Here is a 17367-nt window from a genome sequence, read left to right on the forward strand (position 1 = left end):
CATTATCTGCTGCTGGTGCTGCTGCTGTGGTTCTGCTGGTCCACAGCCGAACTGCCGGCCGTCATATGGCTTCCGAGCATCTGTTGTTTGTTGTTTTCGATTCGGACACCGGTGCCGTTGCCGTCGCCGCCGCCGCTACCACTGATTGCCGTTATCAAGGCGGCAAAGAATGCGTCTCGGGTATTGGTGGACGAGTTCACGCGCGGTTCTTAAGGCCGCGGGCTTCTGCGAAAATTGTACGCGACCGCCACAAGGTTACGCCATCGCTGGTCGTGATCCATTTTCGCCGGGTACGCCTTACGTAAAATTGATAACGACTGCACGCGGTGCGGTGGACGCTGAGATGGACGAGCGTGACACTCGGTCTTTCGATCGGTCGCCCGGGATCGGCCGGGCGGCATAACGGTCGAGATCGCGTTTCAAAACCATCTGTCGTCGAGCAGGTTGCATACTTTTAGGCGCATCAAAGGGCTCGCGGCCGTTAAAATCTGCCATGGCGCACAGAATTCTCTGGTCAAAATGATCAAAATATTACGGTCAAAAACGGTCAAGTCTGCCACTTCTGTTTGCATTCTTACGACCGATTAACGGCGCTGACCTACGGGTGTGCGATTGACATTGACACCGAAAGATACGCCGATCGGTCCGCCCAGTGTAACCTTGAGCGGCGGCTGTTCTCTCACGCGACGGTAGAAAAGACGAGGGGCTTTAATCGCACTCACGATGCACCGTATTCGAACACCCGAGGGCATTGCTTCTGGATTGCGGTCAGTGTGTGCGGAGATTACCCTACCCAGCAGATCAGTGGACTCGAAAGGGCGAACCCGGCGAATCACGCCCGCTCGGGTTGGGACGCTCGCACTTGAACCGTTCGACGCACTGCGGATCGTGCTGCTGACCTAGTTAATTGATTGCCGTTGGGGGAGTCAGTGCAGTGCTAAAGGGAAGATCGCCGGTTTGAAACGGTCCAGAAATACCTCTACCAGTATACAATGTTTACTCCGCCGTCCATTTTGACAGTTGAAACTCAAACACACCGTACCGATCGATGATCGGATGTTTGTAAATAAATGTGTTTATTGTGTCGTTACGAGCCCCGTTTACCACACAGTTTAGGGACAAAATCTGCCGCTGCAGCTCACTACCTGAGTGTGACTGACTGACGGACGCGTAACGCATCGATCACAAAGTCCTAGTCCTAGTCCACTAACCTACGCAAACATTTTAGCAAAACTACTGAAGGCACTCCCAGCACACTCAGCGACTCCGTTGACGGCGATCGCGAACGGAATGACCGTACTCTCGGTTCGACCCGTGCGACGGACCTTACACCTTAATGGTACCGAATGTGGCGAACGGATTCTCCAGCTGGCTCTCGGACAGCGTTTGGCTGCCGGAACCCAGCACCGAGTGCCGGATGCCGTAGGAGAAGTAGATGAGGAAGCCGAACAGCAGCCAGATCATGAACCGCACCCAGGTGGCCGCGTCCAGCTGAAACATCAGGTACACGTTGACGAGGATGCTGAGCAGCGGCAGGAACGGAACGCACGGCACCCGGAATGTGAGCGAACGGGGCTCCGTCGGCTGGCAGGAGATGATGAGCGTCAGCAGGAGGGCCACGAGGGTCAGCACCGTGAGCAGCGTGCAGAACACGGGACTGTACTCGTTCAGGTGCTCCTGCCCGTGCACCAGGATCGAACTGATACCGCAGATGGTGATGGCTGTGGAAGAGAACCGATACGAATGATGCACCAGCCAGCCGTGTAGCCACCCCGTTACGCACCGTAAACGAGCACCGCCACCTTGACGATGCTCGACGAAAGACTGCTCGGTGCGGTCAGGCAGGTCAGATTGAACAGTTGCCTGGCCACGGCCGTCGATTTAGTTTGCGTGCTGGCGATGAAGTTGGTGTTCTGCTCGTACCGCAACACCAGCACACTGACGGCAACGATCGTATACGCCAGCAACGTGCCGATCGACATCATGTCGATCAACTGGTGCAGATCGAACAAGAGGGCCATCGTGCCGGAGAACAAACCCGACAGAATGGTGGCCAGCAGCGGTGTTTTCGTTTTCGGGTGAACATTCCGCAGCTGCTTGAACAGCATCCCGTCGGAGGACATCGCGTACAGGACGCGCGGTAGCGGAAACATCGCGCCTAGCGAGTTGGTGCAAAGCGAAAAGATCGCCCCGATCGATACGATCCACTTGATCTCCTGCCAGCCGAGACAGTCGAACAGCCGCGGGAACGGTGCAACCGGGTCCTGCAGGAAGTACGGCAGGGCCATCGTGAGAACGGTGGCCACGCCGAAGTAGGACAGGAAGATGACCAGCAGCGAACCGATGATGGCGAGCGGAATGTTGCGCGATGGGTTCTGGGCCTCCTCGCCGGTCGTGGCAATGCAGTCGAACCCGACGTACCCGTAGAAGCACTTGGCCGCTCCGGCCATCACACCGGCCATCCCGTACGGGAGGAAACCGCCGGCACCGACCCTCACCCCATCCGGTATGCTGGGGTCATCCGGTCGGATGGCCCAGTTGGCCGGATCGGCCTTAATGCCGACCGACACCAGCACGACCGCGATCACGATCAGGTTGACACCGGTGAATAGGTTGTTCAGTAGCGTCGACTCCTTGACGCCGTACGCCAGCAGTGCGGTGATGAACAGGACGACCACGAACGAAAACACGTCCGGGTACCGGGCCAGAAAGCTGACCTTGATCTCCACCACCTCCCTGAGTGCGTTCCCCATTCGATGATCAATCAGCGCATCGATGTAGCCGCTCAGTCCACGGGCCACACTGGCCGTACCTGTGAAGGGGGTTGACCATCGGCAAGAGCATTAAACACCAAGCGCCGGTTCCGGTTCCAGCTTTACACTCACCGATAATGTACTCGAGCATTAGGTTCCAGCCGATCGTGAAGGCCGCAAACTCTCCTATCGTGATGTAGGTGTAGATGTACGCCGACCCGGCCTTCGGTACACGTGACGCGAACTCGGCATAACACAGCCCGGCAATGGCGGCCGCTAGGGCGGCGATGACGAACGAGATAACGACCCCCGGGCCGGCCTGTTCGTACGCTACCGAACCGGCCAGGACATAGGCGCCCAACCCGAGGGTGCTACCGACGCCAAGCCCCGTCAGGTCGAGCAGCGTTAGGACGCGGGCCAGCTTCGAGTGGCTACCGTCGTCGTCGTTCGGTTTTTTACGGCTCACCGCCTGCCAGAAGCTCTCCATCCGGCCCATGTCACCTGGAACGTGTAATGGCAGCAGTCCAGAAATGGTTAGGTTCGCAACAAATCGCTTTTGGGCACTCTATCTCTCTGCCAAAAATGTTTGGGTTCCTCTTCTGCTGAAGCTGTGCTTGTGCTTCGGCTTGGTAGTGAACAGACCTTAAGCCTTCACAATCTCCGATTGACTAGACTTTTGTTTAGTCACGGTTTGGCTTGGGAACTGTTACCAACAACAAATATCATATTTTTTTGGTTTGAAATAATATTTGATTGATTTAATGGACCAAAATGTGCGAAAAAGCTATCCAAGATTAAGAAAGATAAATTACTGTGTCTCGATTTGACCACCTTTTGGCTTGACCGATGGCCTGCAGACCGGTTTCGTCAGCGCGATTCTGACTGGCTACAGTATTGTTCGACCGTCAATAAACTGTCGAAGTACTTTTCATCATTGGTTTGAATGATGTGATTGTTTGAAGTTATATACCCAGGGATCTTTTACCATGAACCTACATTCTATATTTCACGCCACACAATTTAGTTATTTACTTCAAACTTTTCCGTTTTTATTTCAAACCCAACAGGACTCCTAAAAATACGAGCACGCGATTGTTCAAAGTGCCACGGCCCGCTACGGTCCGATGGTCACACATCAATCCATCATTATTGCCGGTGGCAACCGATGGGCCGGTGTAAAAACTGCCAACAGTAGACCAATTGGTGCAAGTTTTTAACGATTTTGGCACCATCGCCCTTCTGGCAGGCACTTGCTGGGGGCGCACGTGTTCACGGCGCACACGAGCACTCAAAGTCTGCACAGGAATGGTGAGCTCGTTCCCAGAAATGGAGCGAATAAATAACAATATCATTCACGATCAATCACTCAAGACGGGCCAGGCACAGAGAGATTTCGATTTATAGGTTCCGTCCCGATGACAGTGGCGTCGTCTTTGTTGGACGATCTAGCTCGCGGCTCGTGGTTGTGGTGTTCTATTCTGCTTCTTGTGCGCGCGTTCCGATTTCAGACACTTCAGGCGGTGTAAACATCGCTGGCGCCACTCACTAACTAGGTTTCTCACCTCACACGCACGCACCCGCCTGTGTGTAGCGGAACCGGTTCGATCCTGAACCCCGATCTCGTCCTGTGCGTCGCATTCATTTGAACCCTCTTTCGTGACCACACCTAGCTTCGCGTGCACCGACACAAGGAGCCATGTCACCGCCATGTCTTCCTTCTTGTTGCTATATTTTAAATTCGTTCATCCGTTTTTTGTTTTTTATTGTTTCCCTCACGGCCATTGACCTAGAAATATTTTGCAACCAGCAACCATGCAACGCGGTAAACGTGTGACAAAAATCACGCTGATCGCGTGGTCATGACGCGTGGTTGTAAATAATTGCTCTATTTATAGATTTATAGACACACTGCCCGTCGACCCACACAGTGACAGAGAGAGAGACAGAGAGACCGGGGATGAAGGTTCTAAAGTCGGTCGCATCCTTCGATTGCATCGTTAGCGAAAAATTCGCACGAAGAACGCATCCGCCACTGATCCAGCCAGCTCGGCTTGGCATGCTGTCAGTCGTGCTGTCAGTCGCACGCGACACCATGCGTCTCCATTGCACATGCACACGGCGCGCGTGTGCGACGAAACGAATGAATTGCGGTGCCAAAAGTATTCACGGTTCGACGGAAAAGCCCAGCAACACACGGTGAATAAGGTTCCATTATGTAGCGCCCCCTTTTATGTAATCAATGCGACTCGAAAACGGCTTCAACTATGGTGCTCCGGAAAGCAATACGCGACGGACGGAATGTACCAGAAGGCTTCCCGGGCCGTCGGTACGGTTCTTTACTTTTTGTATCCTATAATCCTGTTGTGAGCTAGATCCTTGAGGTTGAAATTAAATGACTCCAATGTGTCGTATCCACCTGTGACGCTTTACGGGCGAACTACACGAACCGTTTAAGTACCGTTCTTCGACGAATAGGACACTGTACACTTAAGACACTCCGTTCGCGCTGATCGCACTCAGATTTCTCGGAAGAACTTGGCGGAAAGAAAAAATCGGGGAACTGTATCCACACGGACGATCGATGGCGGAGGACGACGGCCAAAGACAATACCTGGCCGAGCCGGGGCCGTTCGCGTATCATCCGACACTCTCGATCAAACTGAGACTATTTTCAGAGCGGAACCAGAAAATAAGTACCGTTACCATAGCTGATTGTAACGGTATTAATTAAAAAGTGGTTCCTTCCGTCACGAATACACCCACGGGAAACGGTGCGCGGGCGACCGTAGTCCAACCTGTTTATGTTTTCCCCGGTCGACGGCGTCCTGTCACGTACACTTTGGCGGCGCAAGTGGTTGGCAAGAAATTATTTATCGGGCCGGACCGACCGACAGGGACACAACGACGGGCGGCGGGATTTCTCAGTGATGACGTCCATCTCGTTTTGCGATGATTAAATCGCAAACGGAAGTAGCGAGCTTGGCACATTGCCTTACGGTAGGCGCAACCCAGTCAAACTGTGGACAAGTGTGAATTACAGTACATTTGTTAGCACGTAGTTAATTCTGTTTTAAATGGAGATGAAGAGTGAAATTAAGCGGCAGAATGGAACGTTATCCTTGATCTTATTCTACATAAGCCGACACTACAACGCAACGGTCCTTCGCGCAAATTCAATATTCGTCAAATGAAAATAACTTTAAAAATGCATTAAATAAATCAAGAGTAAAATAAAACCAGAACGTCTTTTCAACTCGGGAAAATACATGAGAAAATTGTGCATGATCGTGCGAATAAAGGTAAGAAGGTTAGTCGTACTTAAAATTTGGCCATTGCCATTGGAACATGGACTTTATATTCTTCTGAACATTATTTATATTATTATGGCTGGGGAAAAAAGTAAGCGACGTTTTTTACGTGAATTTCATAACTTTTTTTAAGATGCTTTCAATTGTCCGATTTGCGTCAAATATGCGAAAGTCATGAGGGAGGAAAATAAGGTAAGACTCGAAGCACTGCACGAAAGAAAATCAGTTTCCGGCGGAAGCTTCAGGGAAAACGCTACTCGCGCTTTTCTTCTCGACCAATCGCATGCTGCGCTACTTCTTAGGCATTCGGTAGACCCGAAAAAATTCGGTTTTCTGAGGCGGCAAACACACTAAGGGAACAGGAACGACTGGTCCCTTTGTCTATTTCTCAATGAATGTTCGGTGTCAAATGTAACTTGCTGATACGCTCCAATCAACAAGCTTTCGGACCTGGCTCGAATCAAACCCACGCGGGATACTTCAGAGATAACTGGCGAACGGAATAACGGCGCCTAGCCTCTTGCAGCATCTTCTGAGCAGCAGCACAACAATAGTTTATCTTGTGAAGAATTGCCTCCGTCATCGTTAGCTGAATAATTTCCAACGGTACCACGTGCTCGGAATGGACACGTCAATTCTTCCCGAAACCCGTCGGTGGTACGTCGGTTGTCCGTTTCCTGTTTGATGAATTACTTCAGCACGCAACGCACGACCATTGTTGGGGATACCAGGGACCCGGCGAAACAATGCGAAGACCAACGGTTGGCCAATAGTTATCTTTCGCGCTTCGGCCGAACACCAGAAACCGACACTACGTCGAACGTCGAAACTGATTACAGCGATTGAGGGGACCCGGTTTTGATTGATTTATTGGCCATGTCCATGTTTTTGTCACAATCGTCGTTATCGTCTCCGGACTCGTACGCTCCGGTGAGGGGATTAAAATGGAACAATCGCCGTGGATTGGTCCGCTGGTGGGTGGAACGATAAGCTCGAAATGGTTGCAGAGTCACACGGGCGGAACACGGGCGGTTAAGATCGGCGCGGAACGCACCCCATTATTAAGCGCAGGAGGTCCCGCATCAGTAGTATCTCTAGTAAGTAAGTAAACCTTATACACACTAATATGCAATAATTATCACAATCACTGTAAGTGGTGGTCCTGCCGCTCGCTGGCACGCACCCGTGACCCAGGGATCTGGGTCGGTCTCGATTCTTCCCTTCCTGGTTTGTTCTGCTTGTTCTGGCTAACTGTTCCTAACCCTAAGGTTGAGACTAATACTGGCTTCCCTCTGCATGGCCTCGCCTCGAACCACAGCGGAGAGAGAGAGCGGCAGGAAGCGAGAGAGAGACAGAAGGGGGCTCTAGGAGTCCTGCGTTATCGTGTACGTGGCGGCCGGGAACTTGGAGGCACTCTTCTCATCCCCATCGTAGCCGGTGTTGTCGATGCCGCCGTTGCCGTTCGCGTTGGCCCCTGACCGGGCGGCCGCCAGCTCGGACCGCGTCAGTAACCGTTCACCCTCGACCGAGTGGCGGATACCGTACGTGAAGTAGATGAAGTAACCGATCACGATCCAAACGCTGAACCGTATCCAGGTGCCGGAGTCGAGCTGGAACATCAGGTACAGGTTGAAGAACACGCTGACCAGCGGCAGCAGCGGCACCAGTGGCACCTTGAACGTCAACTTCCGCTTGTCGGTCGGCTGTAGCAGTATGACGACGAACAGCGCCAGCAGGACCGCCACCAGGATCGCCAGGCCGACGATCACGCCCGGGTAGTCGGTGTTGATGTAGTCCTCGGCCGGCACCAGAATTCCGCACGCCCCGCACACGAACGCAGCTGCAAAACGGTGGGACGAATTAGTGACCTTGGGTATCTCTTGGAGCAGCTCCCGGGTAACTTACCGAACACACAAACTCCGATCTTCACAATGGCGGACGACAGCTGGGTCGGTGCCTTGAGGCGCGCCCCGTTCACGAGCTGCCGCAGGACATCCGGCACCGTCACGCTGACGTCGGACGTGCCGAGCAGCTCTTCCGCTTGGTACCGCAACACCAGCACACTGACGGCAACGATCGTGTACGCCAGTAGTGTACCGATCGACATCATGTCGATCAACTGCTGGAGGTTAAACAGGGCCGCCATTATGGCTGCCAGCAGGCCCGAAAGCATCGTGGCCAGCACGGGAGTCTGCGTTTTCGGGTTAACCGTCTGGAGCTTCTTGTAGATGATCCCGTCGGAGGACATCGCGTACAGGACGCGCGGTAGCGGGAACATCGCACCGAGCAGGCTGGTACAGAGCGCAAAGATGGCACCGATCGAGACGATCCACTTGATCGCGATCCAGCCGAGTGACTCGAACAGATGCGGAAACGGGGCCTCCGGGTCCTGCAGATAGTATGGGAGCGCCATCGTCAGCACGGTCGAGATGCCAAAGTACGCCAGGAAGATGATGATCAGCGAGATAACGATGGCGAGCGGGATGTTGCGCTCCGGGTCCTGCGCTTCCTCGCCGGTCGTGGCGATACAGTCGAACCCGACGAACCCGTAGAAGCACTTGGCCGCCCCGGCCATGATGCCGGCGAACCCGAACGGGGCGAACCCACCGGCGCCCCCGTTGTACCCGGGCGGGATAGCCTCCTGCGGAATGGACCAGTTGTCCGGGTCACAGTTCATGCCGCCCGCCACCAGCACCACACCGATCACGATCAGGTTGACGCCGGTGAAGATGTTGTTCATCATCGTCGACTCCTTCACGCCGTAGGACAGCAAACCGGCCAGGATCAGCACGACGATGAACGAGAAAAAGTCCGGATAGTCCGACAGGAAGTCGACGTTCATCGGCATCGCGTCTCGCATCGCATTGCTGATTTTGTTGTCGACCAGCGAGTCAATATAGCCGCTCATGCCACGCGCCACACTCGACGTACCGATCACGTACTCCAGGATCAGATTCCAGCCGATCGTGAACGCGGTGAACTCGCCGATGCTGACGTAGCTGTACACGTAGGCCGAGCCGGCCTTCGGGACGCGAGCCGCAAACTCGGCGTAGCACAGCGCGGCGATGGCGGACGCGACGGCGGCCACCAGGAAGGACACGACCACGGCGGGGCCGGCCTGTTCCCGCGCCACCGAGCCGGCCAACACGTACACGCCGAGCCCGAGGGTGCTACCGACGCCGAGCCCGGTCAGATCGAGCAGCGTGAGGACGCGGGCCAGCTTCGACTCGTTGCCATCGTCGTCGCTCTGTTTCTTCCGCGTCACCGCCGTCCAGAACCGTCGGACCGCACCTTCCATGCGCATGACGCCGGGACTGCTGAGCTGAGGGAACGAAAGTGAAACTAAACGTATGATAATATATTCGTCACGGGCCGACGGACGATCGCGTGGCGGACTCTGTAGCGCATAATCCGGAAGGCGAACGGTGGCTACACTCGGTTTGGGCATTTAATTTTACTATTAAATGGTGCACAATGACGATGGCGTAACCCGCGGAACGCGTTTGCAAATCTTCGCGTCCATTGCGCATCGCGATGTTACGTTCCAAATTGGCAGAAGCACCTTTCGCGGCTTGTTAGAAAGCGTAAAATCTCGGCAGATGCAAATTCGGGAAAATCACCCACAAAGTGGACTGCTTCCCATGAAAACGTGGGGGCGGAAGCCCGAAGGCAAGCGACCCAGGGGGACACAGCTAGTCGAACCGGTTAGACGTCGGAATCGGATGTCGTTGGTAGGTTTCCTTTCGCTGCAGCGCGGCGCAGCGCATTGTAATGACACAGTCTGTAACTCGTTTGACGAGTGGCCTGCGACCCAGCAGCGATTAGTAACGGCAAGCGGATGGCGAGAGACCCACTGGCAGTAGCAGTGACCTTCAGCAGCAGCAGCAACACCAGCAGCGGTGGGGATATTTAGCTCAGCCGATCAGACTCAGTTCGATACAACATAACCGGACCGGGCTTTGGAGTCAACTAGCGACGTGCCAGCCGAGCGAATTTTTTGTCAACTCATTCTAATGAGGTTGTGTGGCTGAAGCACAAGCGCTTCAGAAGGTCTTAGTACCACAACACAACGCGGGACGCGAGAGTGATTGGTTGACCTTGTTCCCGCAACAACCAAGACCTGCCTTACTGAAAGCATTAGATTTGGCTCCAAAAATACAAGTTTCGAGGTTCATTTTTTCCGGGGGTCTTGTAAACAATTTCAGATAGTCAACAAAAATGGCAGAGTCTTGTAAAAAATCGAATTCAGTTCGAATCGTCGTGGTAAACGTCTTAACAACATTCCGCAACTTTTTGACTCTGGATGTTATTTGAGGTCCAGAATCCACCTCCAAGAATAAATGCTATACCGATGGCTCAAAGAAGTAACAATAGCATCGGTTAAACTTGGTCTAAACTTCTCAAGAAAACACTAGAGCTCTATGTGAGTTCAATCTTGGAAAATCGTGACGAAGTAACTCTGATATGGGTACCAATCGGAAGCGAATCGATCAATCGAAGGCAATGATCAATTAGCAAAACAAGGTGCAGCTGGTTTTCAAGTGTTTTTACTGACCGATACACTTTCAAGGACACTGGACAACTCATGAACAATGGAACATTCGAATGGAAACAACCGGTAGGAGACGGACGAAATACTAGGAAATACTGTTCCTCAATCATCGCTCGCGTGAACCTGAAACCGAAAGCTCCGAAAAGTGTTGACCTCGTTAGACAAGAAACCCAGAAACCAGTAGGAAACCCCTGCAATAAAGGGTAGGCAACAATAACTAGGTCTTTACCAGATCTACCTCCTGCACTAAGATACTAATCTGTAGTGCAAATAGGGCCGGGCCCCATTCACAGCTGATTATCCGCAAATAGGATATAATCAACTGACTGATTAGCACCGTGGTTAGGTGGCAAACAAAAAGCCGACAATGAAACTGAAAGTGAAGATTATGATCAGTAACCGAAGACCAAGATAAGTAACTGTTTGCTCACAGTTGATTCACAGACTACCACTGGGATTACCTATGGCACTCCGATCACTCAGCCGCTCAGCTCAGACTCACTTGAACTACTTCGATAATCGACGTCCATTGACGCTTACTACAGCTCCCAATTTGCTGCTGTGTGTTTGATGGTGTATCATGGGTATGCCCACAAACGGCTGTCCTAATGATCCCAGCGAACCCAGCAAGCTTACACAACCCGCATTACGTCGTACGGCAAAGTGTCGCTTAAGCTGTCAAATTTGTTTATATTTGGAGGCTCGAAATGATCGTGAACGATCGAGGAACGTTAGTTTTGATGGCCCCCGATGAAGCAACACCATGCATTGAAGCGCATACGACTGTAATCATCGTTACTTGTCAGCCTCCGAACCTTACACTTTTATGCCTTTAATTGCATTGCGTAACGTACGTCCGATGGTGGAGATCTTGTCGAATGCATTACACTGACCAGCCGTGACCAACTAATGCACGGACATCAATAGGAATCCGAACCGAACTCAATGGACTCATGGACGGCGGTAGGATTTGCGTTTCGCAATCCCCAGCGCTAATCCTGGTAAAAGTGTGACAACCTTCGGAACGGTGCACCACCCGACCGGGTGAAGAAACGTGTGTCTTTGAGGCTTGAGGCCAGCAAGGACGGCCAATGAACCGCCGTTGTGAGGCCCTACTCTTGATCTTCAACCGGCCGGGGGATACACGGCCGGGGGGGGGCGGTTTGTGAAGTTTCGCCGCTCTGCTATCACTCGACCCACAAACTCGACGCCCTGACGCGAGCTATCATCTTTGTTTTGCTCCACTCTTTCGCGGCGCACCGTCGCGCCGTTTACCTTGATTGGGCCACTGTGTCGCTGACTTGGCCTCTGAGGATCGCCCAACTGCTTTGTCCGCCCACACCGCAGCGGCGCGACGAATTGCAGTTACGACTTCTTGGGCTGCCCGAAAGTTAACGACCGACGGTCCAAGGTTTGATTGAGTGAAGGTTCCGTCCGCCAATCTGCGGCCATCCGGGGGGCCGTCATCCGGTCTGCTGGTGTCTGATCCCGATGGACAAGGTGATCAACATTGGGTCAACCGGACGCACCGTTTCTGGAGAATTCATTGGAGTGCGAAGTGTGCCTTATAAAGGGTCCAAGTTTCCATCTTCAATTTCGCCGAAGAACCAATCAGCCAACATTTCCAACAGTGACTTCTTTCGTCCCATTTCGTGAATGTCAAAGTTTTTACAAAATCTTTACAATTTCCAATGAATGAAGTTTGATGTTTTAAAAGTCAACTAATCGGCAGATTAAAATCCAAACACTTGATAGATCACCTTGAAGAACTGCAAAGCTCTGCGCGGGTTGGGCCCTTCTCAGAGTACCTCCTTGAGCGTGGCGGAGTTCATTCAAACAAACTCCCCGCGCTTTCATATCTACGCGACTGTCACACAATCAGCAAGCCCCTTATTAAACAATTAAGCGCACAGCCCTCCGCCCAATGGGAACCCTATCGTAATGCGCAACCACACGATAAAGCCACGGCGAGCCAAGTACCAAATAAATTACAACCCAATCGATGGCTCGTCGTCCTGACGGACTGATAGCAAGTAATCCCTCGTCCATCCATCATCTTCCGAGAAACACCGTCACCGCAAATGCCATTACTGGGGCCCCCGCCATGGGCGGCATTAAATGGAATTTACACTTGACAATGACCATTTAAGATACGCGCTTCGGTGCCGCGCTTTTATCGCCCTGCTCCCGGTGCCTGGGGTGGGCCTGATAAATGGACTGGCCTAATCCCTGGACTACTCGCTCGCACCACCCTTTCGAATTGTTTAAAATGTGCGCGCGACCGAGCGACGCGCGTAGTTGACGTAATTGAGAACGAGACCAGGCTTAGGGGGAACCGGGAAGCTCACGTGCATGAAAAGTATGCGGCCACAAGAAAGCCCCCGTGTTAGTCCACCCTCTCAGACCACCATATGACGCGGTGGGGCCAATTATCACTTAATTCTTTTCGGTAGATGTGCGGCGCTCCCCTAATAGAGACACATTGTTGCTACCTGTTGTAACTGCCACAAAGCCCTAAACAATCGCCACCAATCGTTCGATCGGCTTCTGGAGCGAAACTATCGTGTGGCAGTTGTTGAGGTTAAAGTGGTCCCAACGGGCACCTCCGGTGGGTGATTCGAGTAACTATCACACTGCGTCAAGGTGAGTGGGCTTAGCGCGAAAGCCCCACCGTCCAAATGTTGATCATGTGGCTGGGCTACTCCAGCAGGAAGTAGAGCACTCGGGTGTCGATCGATTACGGGCAACGCATCCAATCGTGCCTGGCGACCAGAATTCTTGAGGTACTGCTCTGGCGTAGGTGTTTGTCTAGCTCCCAGCTCGAATGGTGTGGCCATTGTCCGTCATACTGACAACGCCACCGCAACAAGTGATCCGACAGCTGGAGGATGCACACGTTTAGCTTATTTATGCAAATGCTCAATTTTCCATACCCACCGCTACTATATTTAGCAGCGCAGCTTGAGTAACCTTCCAATAGAAGTTCTATAGATTAATTGCAGGCCCCGCGCATTTGGCAGAAGCGAGGAGGGTCAGGGTTGTTTGAGGGGAGGCCACAACTATATTCTAATTTCCCGAAGTAAGATCACGCTGCGCCCACTGGCACCAATTGCTCGGCTCGGCGGAGCGTTATCTGATAAGATCTTCCACCAAGAGCTGGGAGCGAACGAGAGATACGTTTCGCATCTCGGTGTGCCGCATCGCTCCGAGAACGTCTACCACTTGTGCACACACATGGACCGGAATTTGGGGGTTACACACAAAGCACCACCATGCTTCAACCGGTTCTATCACCGGCCGGGTGATAAGATCCGAGGCGGGCAACATTTTGCGCGGTACCGCACACTTTTTATCGGCACAGCACCTTTACTGTGCGCCCATTGTGCAATAACGCTCTTGTTGAGTACCTTAAGTAGGTTAATGGCTGCCAAGAACCCCGACCTCGGGCCACGCCAAGCAACTGCACCGTCGAAGGATAGCGTATTAGCGCACGGTTCAACTCATCAACAACGCGTAATAAAAATCAACATTTTTCTATCCCTGCCTGGAAACGTGTTTCAGTTTTAAAAGCTGTCAACAGCACGGAACTCCCCCCCTCCAGGACGGAACCACTTAAACGATGCGCAGGACGATGCGACGTCTCCGAGGCGTACTCCGTCTGAAGGACTTTAGTTTTGTTTTTTTGCGAAGTGCTCATTATCTCGTCTTCGTAACAAGTCGTGGCTCATCTTTCCGTCGCTAGCTTGTGCCTGGAGTTAAGATTACGTGCGGCACCGTTTAAGTCACCGTCGAGTTCAGTTCGTCCCGATGTATAACTCGCTGCGGTGTGTGACATACTTATAAAAGGCTGCCCAACGTTGACCATGTTCGTGCGAAAAGTGCGTATGCAAATTACTGGTTTGAGAACTCCATTACAGATGCAATAAAATAAAAGCGTGATCATCAGAAGCCCCCTCAGCCTCGTCTATCGTCTAATCGGCTAACGAATTTTGGCGAACGACCGGGGGAACGATGGCCTTGCGTAGGCCGTATCCGGTTTAAACTGGTTCTCTCTGTCAGCCTGATGTTGTCTGATCCCTACGCATTATTGAGGCACCACCCCCAAAGTCTAGCTTTTAGATTTCCATTTTAGAGACCCCGGACGACCAGTTTAGCCCGAGGCCCCAGTTGGTCTCCAGTTCTAAAACACAGACACACCAGCCGGAGCTGAAGATTGGTTGAAAATGGTTTCCGCGAACGTCTGCCATTCTCTTTGGCTACGCGCATTGGCAAAACGATAAAACCCTGACGGCATGGAAAGGAAAATAAGTCCTCCTACGGAGGATGGTGCCCATCCGGTACGACATTTTACGGGGTACCTGCCTGTGGCTAATGATCGAACGAAAACGGATGCCCTCGCTGCCAATCGCTGTTTTATGTCCAGTTCGGGCAGAACATAAATTAAAATCCATTACAAAGTTTATGTGGGGACCATTTGAAGCTATTACTGACTTTACTGACCGCAGAGATAGCGATGCAACAGCGACCAGGTCTCTAACAAGGACCGCTCAACGGCTCGGCCGCGTACCGGATCAGAAGTTAAGCATTTTACTATTATAGCCAACCTTTTCTTCATCAGCATTTTTATTGAGACACTTAAAATCCGTATCCTCTGGTTTCTGTGGGCTCGACCCTTTCAAAATGCAACTCTCGCAGGCCGTTATCTTCGTGGAATCGCATCGCAAGGAAGATCGCATTAAATGGACCAAGACTGCGGGGATTTCAGCTCATGAACAGCGCATGATCTCATCCCGCCTCATCATCACGTCGAGCCTACCCATGCAGCAAGCTCCACAAGGTTACAAAATTTCGTTTATCACCGTAGTTAATTCGACTCACACCGTCCGGTGCCAGAACCCCGGTCTTCTGGGGATTTTTTTATGTGTCAACGCCAACCCACACGCCAACCGGGGGAGCCTCACAGATGACCACGCAGAGCAGCATGCACTCCGCGCGAGGGCACGTTCGTGTGTTCCGGTGCCTCGAGGAATGGGCCGTTACGGTCGTGATCGTACATAACAGTGGCGTGGCGTGGCGTGGCGCGGCGTGGTGATCACAGAATTGGCTACATCAAAACAACACAACAGCCGACCGACGGCCGTTCGAAAGTGAGAATTGAAAGCAAAACCGCCAAACCTCAACTCTCCGATCGCGTCCGGATCGGCGAACGAGTTTATTTTTGTGTACACGTTCTGCCAGTCGGCGGCTGAAAATATCATCAAACGGCTGAGCTCAGCGCATGCATTATTCTAGTTTTTTCCGCCTATTACAACGTTAATCCCCTTTTTTGTGTGTTTTGGTCTCTGTCGCCCGGAACGCAGAAACTGGTTTCAGCCGTTGAAAATCTATATCCGATTGTTTGGGTCCTCGTCCAGGTGCTCTGGATGGCGGGCTTTGAATGGCCCATTGGGTGTGCTCGCGAGGAGTTGCCAAATGTTCTATACTCCCCCTTGCGGATTGCCCCTGTATTACCGCCAGAGATTGATAATCGTTGTCATTACAATCCATAATAATTAATTACTGAATCGTAAGCCGAGTGGTAGCTGCTTTTTCTAGCCTTCCAGCAAATTGACAATGTCAGTCCAATCGATAGCAATATTGCGGCACTCGGTCACTGCTAAGTGTCCGTTACTCTGGATCGGTGCAGGATTGGAGAGGGTTCCGTTTTTCCCCATATCAAACTGATAAATCAATCCCATCGATCAGGGCACTGTCCGGAGAAGGGGAATCTCTCTTCAGTGATTATGCCAGCGAGCGATCAACCACTGGCGTTCATCAAGTCTCCATCATTAAAACACAAACGAGGGGTAGTTCCCCCGTTTTGAATGAGCCAACGTGTGTCTAATCAAATCATTTCGCCATCCACGACCAGGCGCCATCAAAGACCGAAGCGCCCGTCCACTAGGGTTCAGTGTCACGTTTTAGAAGGTTACTAACCACACTCCACGCCATACGTTTCGCTCGGGCGGCCCGGATCTCGAGGGCCGCCGCTTCGTCCGTAGGGCGTCCGACGCGACACTAATAACTAATAAGTACGCTCGCCGCCCTCGCGAAAGCTCGTCCGATCACGTGGCTAGCGAGCGGTCCGCCACCGGAAGAGCCGTTGTCCCCGACCGCACAGCTGGTTGCCGTCGTTGGCCTTGTGTCACATAAAACCAACCGTGGGCCAGTGGGTGTCCATCGTGCCGGCCGTAGAAGCCGCGGAGATCAAAATGGATGCAAACCGTTTGAATCGAATCATTGGGATAATCCAAATTTGCCAACTTCAAACAGCTTTCTCTTTTGCTAGGACCCCACGGATGACGACACGGCGGTGACCGTGATCTTCCGACCATATACCACATAGCAAGGCGGCCCCTCGCCTGCGAAGGGTCATTATTTTCTTCTTGATTTTCCTCACGATCACAATCTACTACCCATTACCTCGGTTTCGGGCTCTGCTCGTTGATGTTTTGGGGTCTGGCAACAACTGTAGCCTCACGGTGATCGGACCACAATGCGAATTTACCAAGACTACTTTACCAAGACACTACTTTGACACAGACACACGCGCACACACTTTTCCTAGATCGCTACCGGCGCTACGATTGTCATCAAAGAAGGCTTTTCCCCAACAGCAACACCGTTACAGCACCAGCGTTACACGCGTTACGATGATTAGTATACGACCGGGTTTCTCGCTCACTACTAAGGTCCCCACACTCCGGATGGTGAG

The 17367-nt window shown here is 52.4% G+C and overlaps 2 protein-coding genes across 5 annotated transcripts; both read right to left on the reverse strand.

Annotated features, from left to right (window-relative positions):
- Positions 1 to 1057: 1057 nt before the first annotated feature.
- Positions 1058 to 5400, reverse strand: LOC128269516 (cationic amino acid transporter 2-like). 4 transcript variants are annotated; one of them, XM_053007002.1, is made up of 4 exons: positions 5212 to 5400; positions 2886 to 3254; positions 1784 to 2812; positions 1058 to 1721 (listed from the first exon to the last, which is right to left on the reverse strand). In XM_053007002.1, the coding sequence occupies exons 2-4, from the start codon at positions 3247 to 3249 to the stop codon at positions 1327 to 1329; spliced, it is 1788 nt and encodes a 595-aa protein (XP_052862962.1). In that variant the 5' UTR covers positions 3250 to 3254; positions 5212 to 5400; the 3' UTR covers positions 1058 to 1326. The 4 variants fall into 4 exon arrangements, with proteins under 4 accessions (XP_052862962.1, XP_052862960.1, XP_052862959.1 ...); XM_053007000.1 differs by having other exon boundaries at positions 5201 to 5400; XM_053006999.1 differs by having other exon boundaries at positions 5170 to 5400.
- A 1521-nt stretch (positions 5401 to 6921) lies between these two features.
- Positions 6922 to 17367, reverse strand: LOC128276301 (cationic amino acid transporter 3-like). The gene is made up of 3 exons (XM_053014772.1): positions 17076 to 17367; positions 7967 to 9383; positions 6922 to 7901 (listed from the first exon to the last, which is right to left on the reverse strand). Exons 2-3 carry the CDS (start codon positions 9363 to 9365, stop codon positions 7426 to 7428), a joined length of 1875 nt encoding a protein of 624 aa, XP_052870732.1. The 5' UTR covers positions 9366 to 9383; positions 17076 to 17367; the 3' UTR covers positions 6922 to 7425.

Source organism: Anopheles cruzii, chromosome 2, assembly GCF_943734635.1.
Source record: "Anopheles cruzii chromosome 2, idAnoCruzAS_RS32_06, whole genome shotgun sequence".
Taxonomy (NCBI): domain Eukaryota; kingdom Metazoa; phylum Arthropoda; class Insecta; order Diptera; family Culicidae; genus Anopheles; species Anopheles cruzii.

What these genes read in the sequence shown, in the direction of transcription:
- LOC128269516 (XM_053007002.1), bottom strand. Translation starts at nt 3,249, where the DNA reads ATGGGCCGGATGGAGAGCTTCTGGCAGGCGGTGAGCCGTAAAAAACCG. An exon ending in AATGCTCGAGTACATTATCG is followed by an intron (nt 2,813 to 2,885) that starts GTGAGTGTAAAG and finishes CCCCCTTCACAG; the next exon opens with GTACGGCCAGTGTGGCCCGT. An exon ending in GGTGGCGGTGCTCGTTTACG is followed by an intron (nt 1,722 to 1,783) that starts GTGCGTAACGGG and finishes TCTCTTCCACAG; the next exon opens with CCATCACCATCTGCGGTATC.
- LOC128276301 (XM_053014772.1), bottom strand. Translation starts at nt 9,365, where the DNA reads ATGCGCATGGAAGGTGCGGTCCGACGGTTCTGGACGGCGGTGACGCGG. An exon ending in GATCGGAGTTTGTGTGTTCG is followed by an intron (nt 7,902 to 7,966) that starts GTAAGTTACCCG and finishes ACCGTTTTGCAG; the next exon opens with CTGCGTTCGTGTGCGGGGCG.